Here is an 11,061-nt window from a genome sequence, read left to right on the forward strand (position 1 = left end):
ATACATCGAAATGTAAAATCAATTTTTTTTCAAAATAAATGAATTTTTTTAAAATAAAAGTTAACAAAATGTGAAATTAAGTACCCTAAATTCTAGTGTAATGTTTATTTTTTTTTCGATGCTTTTTATTTTATTTGACTTGGTGATATTTAGTATAATATATAGATATAAATATAAGTGAAATAAAAAGTATTACTTCAATTGATAAAGTGCCGACCATCTGGGGATATTAAATATCTAGGTTTGAGCTTCATCAAACATAAAATATGCATTTATGGGTTCTTAATTAATTTTTTATTCTGGTTTAAATTTTATGATATAAAAATCATATCTAAATTTATTTAAAACTAAATCAGAATAGATGTTTGATTATCGGTAGGAATGTATGTAAAAATTTGACTAGCGATAATCGATCGATTGATAAAATTGAATATTGTTCTAAAAAAAATAAATACTATTAATAAGATATATGGGGCAAACATATGTTGTAATATTTGACGAGTGTTGGTACAAGAGGTTGAAATTCAGGAATTTGAGGTTATAAGACCAAGTTCAAATTCTACCACCGATATTCTTGGTGAGCAATATGTAAATTCCTATGTAAATCTCAATTGAGTCTTAGGTATACCCTGGCTCTGTACCGGGAGAGCCACTCCCGACCTATATTATAACCAGAAGGATTTATAATTTTACTTACTTTTTATAGATACAACTGTCGGAGTTTAGGGACCTCTAGAAAAAACACTTTTTCTTTCATCGTTGAGATAACATAATCGTGAATACACTTTATAGATATAATTGTTCGAATTATACTTCGAATTAAAGAACTATTTTTAGGCATATATGTTCATACTTTGTAACGATTAACTATTATTTTTTTTATCAATTTATTAGACACATGGAGCCTGTACCTCCCTCAAATCAAAGCAGAACACACAGTTTCAACCTCGTAAGAAAGAAAAGAACATTTGATCCATTTGTTCCAAGTGTTTCAAATAGTTTTTTTCCTCTATTTTTTTCCCTAAAGAATGCTTCAAATTTTATATCTTGGTGCTTTAGTTTATTCTTTCTCTTTCCTTTTCTCTCTTTCTTCTCTCTCCTGTGTTTGATGCTACCTTTGTTTTTCTTAAAACATTTCTGGGTCGTTGATCTTCAACAGAGAGATGAGTTGGTTCTCCTTTTTATGTTCTTCTTCTCACTTCACTTGATTCCCAGTCCGGAATTGCATCTAATTCTCTTTTCTTACATCTCTCGTCTTATATTCTCTTGTTGTCTCAAACCCTTTAATGGAAATTGTTTGGACAAAGAGGAAAAAATCGACCTAGTACTTCTGTTTTTTGTTGCTGTTCGGTTTAGTTTACTCGAGCTTCGAGTTCAATTTGCTATGGCGATTCCTTGGTGGGCTAATCAGTTGAATCTACAAGCCATGGACCATGCCGGCAATTCAGCTGCCTTGAACAAACGTGACCTAGAGATTTCAATCAACGACATGGGCAAAAACACGAGTAACGCCGACGATGACGACGACGATAGGGACACCGGCGATGAACCGAAAGAGGGGGATGTCGAGATTGGTAACCGAAGGCCTAGAGGCCGACCACCGGGCTCCAAGAACAAGCCTAAACCACCCATTTTTGTCACTAGGGATAGCCCTAACGCGCTCCGTAGTCATGTCATGGAAGTTGCGAGTGGCACCGATGTAGCCGAAAGCATAGCTCAATTCGCCCGGAGACGGAAACGCGGCGTCTGCGTGCTTCGTGGCAGCGGCTCGGTCGTGAACGTTACGCTTAGACAACCAGCTGCACCCGGAGCGGTGGTTGCTCTCCAAGGGAGGTTCGAAATCTTGTCTTTGACTGGAGCTTTCCTTCCTGGACCGGCACTACCGGGCTCGACAGGGCTTACCGTATACCTAGCCGGTGGTCAAGGGCAAGTTGTAGGCGGAAGTGTCGTCGGTTCACTTGTGGCAGCAGGGCCTGTTATGGTCATTGCAGCAACGTTTGCCAACGCAACATACGAAAGATTGCCGGTAGAAGACGAAGAGGAAGCTGCCAAAGGCGGTCCCCACGGCGATCAGATCCAAAACGGAGCAACCACCTCTCAGCCGCCGACAATCAGAAGCGGCAACGACCCACAGGCAGGTCTGCTTGATCCATCATCACTTCCCATATACAATTTGCCCCCCAATTTAGTCCCCAATGGAGGTCAATTAGGGCATGAGGCCTATGCTTGGGCACATGGGCGACCACCTTACTAATATGTAAGAGATTGAAACCTAATTTCATACATCTTTAAAAAATGTTTGTGTTTTGTACTTAAATATTTCCTCTAAATACAAAGCAAAAAACCTAGGTGATCTCATTTCATGCCATGCTTTTATGTTTGATTTTTTAGTTTGGTAGACATGGACGTTTTTTTTATTAATACGTAAGTACAATATAATATATGTTTAAATATAATTCTTATTTATTTAACTTCGAACACTCACACCCCTAGTATTTTTAGTATTCGAACTTGGAATTTATAAGAGTAACAACAATTCTTTTACCCATGAGGTCGCTCGGTTTGTGCTATTAGGAGAAGTTCAATTCATGTAAAACTCTATTTTTTTTCTTTCGGGCATATTAAGATCATAGGAAACCGAGTTTGAGTAGATTTCTTTCCATACAAATTTCCTTTGTAAACAAGAAATTGATACTAAAATTAGAATTCAAAAGTAAATTCATTAAGATTTAAATCATGTTTAGCTACAAATATTCTTGTACACTTTTTCAACATAATGATTTTTCTCCTCTCTTTCCTATTATTTTTCCCTTAAAATAATTTTTCTACATTAAATCTTTGACTTTTTTTATTTTACACATATTATTATAAATTATTTTACTGACTAATATATATATATACACACACAATTTGTTGTAAATTAAAATCTGTCTAAACATACCATTTTTGGAGCGTTTGGTTCACGGAATGTAAGATTACCAGTGGGAATAAAAGATTATCAGGGAATAGGATTACTGGGAATGTTGTATTTTGTGTTTGGTTGATTTAGCAGGAATGCAAGATTATCGTGTTTATTTAAAGGAATAAAAGATTATTGGAATGTATATTTGACCAAATTATCCTTTTTATATATTTGTTTTTTATCAAGTTAGAAAATATTTATATATTTTCTTTAAAAAATTTAAATTCATAAAATTTATATAATTGTTTTTACAAAATTGAAAATATAAAAAGGTTTAATGAAAGGGTAAAATTTTATTTTAACTCCTGAACTTCATATAAAATTTTAATTATATATTTTTTTGAAAATCTAAAATAGTTTAAGGATAAATTTGTAATTTAACATTCGTAGAATTTTTATTATTCAATGACAGAATATGTATATTTTTGGAAAAAAATTAAGGGCATTTTAGTCCAAAACGCCGGTAATCCAACAATACCTAAGGAAAGGGAGGTAATGACATTCCCGGAAATATACCTAAAAAAATTCACTATTGGTAATGTAAGATTACCGGGAATGATATTCCCAGTCAACCAAACGGGAGATTGTAGATTCTATTTCCATAAAAATCTCACATTCCCCCAACCAAACACATCACTATCACCAGACTGCAAAAGCAGAAAATTAATTTTTAAATTGGCATGCATTAATTCCCTGAATGGAGCATTGCATACCGTTTTATTATATGAATTATCTAATATTCGAACTACGTACTGGTTGATTGATTCGAATTAATTACTAAAAATCTTATTGTAAGTGTAATTATTATAATTCAATTTATTTTAATTAAAATATTTTTATTTTAATTTTAAACTTTTAAAAGATTTAACATCTTATTTTACTAAAAATCAATGTAAATTAATAGTCATACATATTTTAATATATTAGAGGAATAGAAAACATATAAGAAGATTAGTAAAAAATATTTAAATTATATCTTTTTTTTTTCTATTTGAGTGTCTAAATTTTTTGGGTCAATGTGTGTGTTTAGCGTTCTAAACTTTAGACTTTAAGTACATATACCGTAACTGTCGTTAAAAAATACCTTCAACCACTCATGATGCGACACATGACATGTGCATAAAATTTTAAAAATTTAATTAGGAAAACTTAAAATAATAATTATTTTTTAAAAAAAAATCTAAAATATTTCTAAAATCTTAAAAACGTCCCAATTTTATTACTGATGACATTCGAAATGATGTAATTTCATGATATTAATATATTTTGGTACTATTTTTTCCTTGATCGGTTTAGAAGGGTTTTTAATGAGGCGCGCTGACCTTGAAAAAAATAAAGCATCAATCTCACTCGTCGATTATTTCATGTCGCTATCTGCTGCATACCCACCTGTCGTTCGACCGTCACACGTAGCTTAAACCCTCTAAATCCATAAATTTAAACCCTAAATTTCTAAATCCCAACACACATCCATCCCAATCGACAGGTGAGTGATCTGTAGTGAGTGGTTTATCAATAATGAAATTGAAGGTCTTTAAGTATTTGTTTTGGAAAATATGAAAAAGTTTGAGTGTGTGTTTTTTTTTTGAAAATTTATAAATTAAAAAATTAAAAATATATATAAAATCAGATCACATATCAAATATTGATTGATTGTCTATTTTTAATAGATTTTTTTAACTATCCTGACAAACCAATAATTAATTTTTTTTAATTTTAGGGTAAGCACAATGAGTTTGTTCAAAAATAGATATCAACCTTTTACATTAAACGTTCATACTTTAACATCTATGGTGTTCGAACTTAAATTCTTAAGAAATAATAGAATTTTTTACTACGGATGTCTCATTCGTGCATAAACAAATAAATTAAGTTAACCCGAAATAATGCGTAAAAACTTAAATAAAAAAATAAATATATATATATATATAGTTAGTTAGTTAGAATTTTTTTTATATTAATGCTATAAAAAAGGCATGAAACTTTCATTGATTTAGACTTCACCCCATCCACAACTTTATTGTTTTTATTTATTTATTTATTTAATTTATTTGTTTCCTTTCATCATATTCGATAAATGCATGCAACTTGAGAGGGAAAAAGGATTTCTCTTTTTTCTTCCTTCCACTAAAATTTTAATTATTAAAAAATTGTAATGGAAAAAAGAGGAAATCATTTTGATTTGATTTTGTAATGACTTTTGCTCAATTGCACCATCACGCGATTTAATGAGCAGTCTAGAGGTATGTAAATCCGGGTATCCAGATTTTTGGGTATTTGATTTTTAGGTATTTTGAATTTTCGGGTCGACGATTTTTCGGTTCGTTTCTTGATTCGGATATTACGGGTACTCGGTAATCAGGTATCTGAATTTTGCGGGTACCCGATACCTGGTTTTTAATTTTTTATTTTCAAATTATTAATTTAAAAAAATATATACACAAATTTAAATGTTCGAAACTTCGAATTACATACTCTAATATCTGAACATAAAATATAATAATCCATAATATAAATAATTCATTATATTTTATATAATTATATATAAAAAATAAAAAAAATAAAAACTAACCGGATACCCGGAAAAACTAGATTTTGTAACCCGGGCCCGATCCGGAAAATGTCGGGCCGGGTACCCGACCCGGTCGGGTAATTTTTTTTTAAAGAATTACCTGATTTTTTTAGATGCGGGTCGGCGAGACGGTCAACCGGATCAGGTAATTTTGCACATCCCTATGAACACCGCCCAATTTCCTCAACTCACCCAACTCTCTCTTCTATCAAACCAACTCATTGCTTCGCTTGATTTTGACATCTAAATTATTTTGATTAAAGCATTTTAGTGGAGCGATGCAAACCTTTTACTTGGGATAAATACATTATTAATTTTTATAAAATTATATAACGACATGTCTTGACTGTTTCCGATAAATATCAAAATCAAGAATATTTTATTTTTATCTTTATTTATTTTAAATAAATTTAATTTCTTTATTTCCTCTGATTTTGAATTTCGTCTGGATTGTTACTCGGACTAACAAAAGTTTGCAATTATTTGAAAGAGAACCATTGACTTAGTCTTGGGGCTAATAAAATGCAGACCACCCATAAATTAGCTGAATTGATTTAATGACAATTAAATTTAATATATATGGTTTGTTTTAGGTACATGCTCGAAATTCGTAATAGCTTATTCCAATAATATTTTTTCTAGTATGATCTTGGTTTCCAAGTTTGATCTCCCATCATATCATATGTGAGTTTCCAACATATCTATATATATAGATATATATATATCAATTTGGGTAAACTAAAAATGATTAAACTCCAAGACCAAAGCAACAGTCCAGATTGAAGCCGATTGAGAAGCCAGAGAACATCAGTACCTATATCAAGATTTTGGACCAGAACTTGTCCAAACTGAACAAAGCCTTAAAATAAAATAAAATAAAATAAATAAGAACTTGAACACCACAAAAGTCTCGTCAACGTCTACTTTGGATTCCTGTTTCTTATCTGTAAATAATGCAGCTTCTGCTTCACCAACACAACGGCAGATCAAATAACAAGCTTTAGAATTCACTTCAGCTATGATCTCCAACAACCCTTTTTCCCCATCACCTCAAACATGGCCGAGGCTTTTGCAGTCGAAGTCGCAGCAACTGTGTTGGGAAAGCTGAGCAGTGCTGCCTTCCAGGAACTTGCTCCATCTGGGGTGTCCCAGACGACCTCGATAAGCTTAAGGACGTGCTTGTGGCTTTCCAAGCTGTGCTGAAGGATGCTGAAGAGCAACAGATGCATAACCGGGAGATTACCTTTTGGCTACGAAAGTTTGAAGATGCTTGCTATCAATTGAAGATCTGTTCGACGATGTTGAGATTGAAGCTGAGAAGGAAGGTCCTTGAACTTGGAAGCACTGGAAGAAGGTACGACATTTCTTTTCTAGATCCAATCCATTAGCGTTTCGTTTTCGTATGGCTCGGAATAAAAAAGGCAAAAGAATGTTGGATGAGATCGCACTAACAAGTCCAAATTTAATCTCCTTGAGAACGTCCGTTAAAAATGTGATTCATGCTGACAGGGAAACCTACTCCTTTGTCAAGACATCTAATGTGATCGGTAGAGAAGAAGATGAAAAAACATCACACATTTCTTATGAATCCAACTGAGGGGGAAGAATCCCTGTCCTTCCTATGTTGGAATCGGTGGTATAGGGAAAACTTCCCTTGCCCAATTGGTGTTTAACAGTGAAAGAGTAAAGAGGCATTTTGAATCGAGAATTTGGGTGTGTGTTGCTGAAGATTTTGATATTAAACACTGATGATTAAAATCATTAAATCTGCCACCGCTATGGACTGTACGAACAAGAATAAGGAGGAATTACAAAAGGTTTTACAAGATTGTCTGAATGGAAAAAGATGTTTTGTTGTCTTGGACGATGTTTGGAACGAAGATAAGAAGAGATGAGTGAGCTGAAAGATTGTTGTGTGGGGTTGCTCAGGGGAGTAAAATAATTGTCACAAATCGTAGTCACAGAGTGGCTACAATCACAGGCACAATCTCTCCCTATGATTTAGAGCATCTCTCTGATGAGACTTGTTTGTCTTTGTTTCTTAAACTTGCCTTCAAGGAAGGTGAGAGAAACAACAGCAAATCTAGTGAGAATTGGGACAGAATTGTTCCAAAATGTGAAGGGATTGCTTTGGCTGTGAAGACATTAGGTGGCCTACTTTGTTCAACCAGGGTAGAAACATGATGATTTTGTGAGAGAGAGCGAGTTATGGGAAGTTAGAACAAAAGGAAAAAGACATTTTGCCTGCTCTCAAACTAAGTTACGATCACTTGCCCTGGTATTTAAAGCAATGTTTTGCCTTCTGCTCAGTTTTTCCGAAAGATTTTGAATTCAATAGTGTGGATTGATCTCATTGTGGATGCAAATGGCTTTTGCAATCTTCAAACAAAAATGAGGAGCCAGAAGATATTGGAATCGGTACATACATGAGTTGTGGTCAAGATCATTCTTCCAAGAACTTGAAGATGTGCCTTTTGGTTTCACCTTCAAATGCATGATTTAGTACACGATCTTGCACTATCAGTGGCATTGTGGATGGCAAATGGGCTTTTGCAATCTTCAAACAAAAATGAGGAGCCAGAAGATATTGGGAATCGGTACATACATGAGTTGTGGTCAAGATCATTCTTCCAAGAACTTGAAGATGTGCCTTTTGGTTTCACCTTCAAAATGCATGATTTAGTACACGATCTTGCACTATCAGTGGCACAAAATGATGTTAGTTCGACTGGTAGTGTACGACATTTATGTTTTAAGTTGTTAGGGCAGGGTGCCTCTCTATTGCCGAATAACATGGGCCATTTGCGAACACTAGTTTTGCGGTCAAATAAAGAACAGAAGGCTGGTAGTGAACCCCTTATTGATGAATGCATCTCAAGGTCCAAACATGTAAGGGTGCTAGATTTGGAAGGGTGCAGTTTAGATCAATTGCCGAATACTATCCGTTATTTAAAGCGTTTGCGATATTTGAACATAGATGTCAATATAAAAAGAATTCCAAATTTCGTTTGCAATTTGCAGAGTTTGGAAACACTTGATCTTTCTTGTCGTGAGGGAATTGAAGAGTTGCCAAAAGATATAAGGTACCTGATTAGTCTTAGAGTATTAGCGGTAACAACAAAACAGAGGAGTTTGCAAGGGAGTGGAATAGGGTGCCTGACTTCTCTTCGCACGTTGGGATTTTTTGGATGTGAAAATTTGAAATATTTGTTTGATGACATGAAAAGCCTAACAGCCCTTCGAACATGCTTATCCAAGACTGCGATAACTTGATTTCGTTGCCACAAGGTCTAAAATATCTGACTGCACTAGAAAATTTGGTAATTAAAGGTTGTGAGAAGCTTGATCTCAGTATGGACGTGGAACTTGGAGGGAAAGAAGATGGCAGCCTTCGAAAATTGTTGATTGCAGGATTACCCAAGGTGGAGTCACTTCCCCAATGGATTCTTCTTGGATCCACCAAAACTTTGCAGCACTTGTACATCTTAGGATTGGAGAATCTCTCAACTTTACCAACGTGGTTCCTATATCTCATTTCCCTTCAAACGCTAGAGATTGGATATTGCCCAGGGTTGTCGTCTCTACCAGAAGGGACGCAACGCCTCACTGCACTCCAAGAGTTGAGGATTGAAGGATGTGCAAAATTAGTTGAAAGATGCAAGGAAGAAACCGGTGAAGACTGGCCTAAGATTGCTCACGTTCCTCGTATTACTATCAGCTGATGAATAGGCTGGGTAAGTGTACTCTCCTCTCGCACCACTTGACACTGAGATCTTCACTTCTATTTATAGGATCTATAACAGTTAGGTGACCTGATCGACAAGAATTTAAAAATGGTGGTAAAAATGAAAAAGGATCTATAGTTGAGTGGTCTCTAGTATAGTTTACCCTAAAAATTCCTTCAAGGGTAAAAGGTTGATTAAAAAGTTGGGTAAGAATGAGAAGAAGAAAAAAAGGAAATAATGGGGGATAGTGTAATTTTATCTTGGCAAATTGCTAGGCCAGATGTTATAAAAATAAGTGTAAACTACACATTTAGTACTTAAGCTATCAATTATGATCATTTTTAGTACTTAACTTTCAATTTTTTAAAATCATATATAATAATTAGTTTTGGTTTTATTTTAGTATTCGTTGTTAAAAACTTAACGCGTTTAGTGCCTAAACTATTAGTTTTTATCCGTTTTAGTACCTAAACTTTCATTTTTTTTCTTCAAAACTTAATGTTAAATTTTGAATGAGGGTACCAAAATAAACAAAAACTAAATTTTAGATTTGGTTTTAAAAAAAATTGAAAGTTTAGATTAGTTTAGGCACTAAACGCATAATTTGCCTAAAAATAAATCAACAACCCCAATTGCAAAACAAAATGGTTTTTTGGCCCAATAAGGATAATGAGTTTTTTTTTATTTAAACCCATTAGTGCATCTCGATTTTTATTGTGGGATCTACGACATTTTCTACAGTGTTCATAGAATTCCGTTTTATTCCATGTCACTATAGAAAATGTCGTAGATCCCAAAATAAATTTTTATTTGCTCTATTGGGCTAAATAAAAAAGCCCACGTATCTTACTGGGCCAATTTTGCCAAACAAAACTACTAAAGAGTAGAATAATTGGGCTATAAATAGTTTTTAGTGGGAATTTTCAATTAGAAATAAGATATTTTTTAGTGAACTATTCTTGCTTATTATATATGCATTTGGTTTTTAAAATCTCAAGTATAGAGGTTTGATTTTTAGTTTTGTGTAAATTATTTGGCTTGTCTTTAGAATTTTTCTAGTTTAAATCTCATAATGCACAATTATTTTTAAATTTATTTGATCTAGCTTTAAATATATTTTAATTATTAGTTTGATTATTTTTTTATAATGACTAATTATTTTTATAATATATTTGAAAATATATTATTTATTATTAAAATAAATAAAAAGTATAATTACAAAACTAACTTTTAATATTTATTTATTTTTATTAATTTGGCTCATACTATCCTTTTAAATTAAATTTTACGCTTAATATTTAAAAAAAAGAATTAATTTGATTCTCAACATTTCAAAAAGTGGAATTTATAAATGTAAACGTTTACCAAAATGTTAGAATTCTAATGGCACTAACATGATAACTTACATAACATTCCATATGTACATGAATTTTTTAAATATTTTATAATTTCTAAATTATTTGTTCATATGTCATATAAGATAAATAGTGATGTTAAAGTATGAAATATACATAGAATGTCACATTGATTGTCAAATTTAATGTTTTAATGAGTATTTTAAAAATGCATTATAACTTAATTCAAAAGGATCTCACTGCCTGTAAGTTTTATATTTTAGTAACTGTGTTTGTAAGGTCTATAGGTATTGTCAATGACTGAGAGATGATGAATAAAATGGTATTTTGTAATCGCCCTAGATTATTAAAGAAGTACACGATATCAACTAATAGTTGGTGTCGTTAATCATAGAAATGCTCGACTCTTGCAGTAATATTAAGGGATGGGCAGACCTGATAGAACCC

General features: G+C 32.9%; 1 protein-coding gene across 1 annotated transcript; it reads left to right on the forward strand.

Moving 5' to 3' along the window:
• Positions 1–1,072: 1,072 nt before the first annotated feature.
• On the forward strand, positions 1,073–2,266 carry LOC120114940 (AT-hook motif nuclear-localized protein 20-like). Its single transcript, XM_039135709.1, has one exon. The coding sequence runs from the start codon at positions 1,109–1,111 to the stop codon at positions 2,252–2,254; it is 1,146 nt and encodes a 381-aa protein (XP_038991640.1). The 5' UTR covers positions 1,073–1,108; the 3' UTR covers positions 2,255–2,266.
• The last annotated feature ends 8,795 nt before the right edge of the window (positions 2,267–11,061 follow it).

The sequence above is a fragment of the Hibiscus syriacus genome, unplaced genomic scaffold (assembly GCF_006381635.1).
Source record: "Hibiscus syriacus cultivar Baekdansim isolate YM2019G1 unplaced genomic scaffold, ASM638163v2 tig00110257_pilon, whole genome shotgun sequence".
NCBI lineage: Eukaryota > Viridiplantae > Streptophyta > Magnoliopsida > Malvales > Malvaceae > Hibiscus > Hibiscus syriacus.

Coding starts and splice junctions, on each gene's coding strand:
- LOC120114940 (XM_039135709.1), top strand. CDS start 1,109: ATGCTACCTTTGTTTTTCTTAAAACATTTCTGGGTCGTTGATCTTCAA.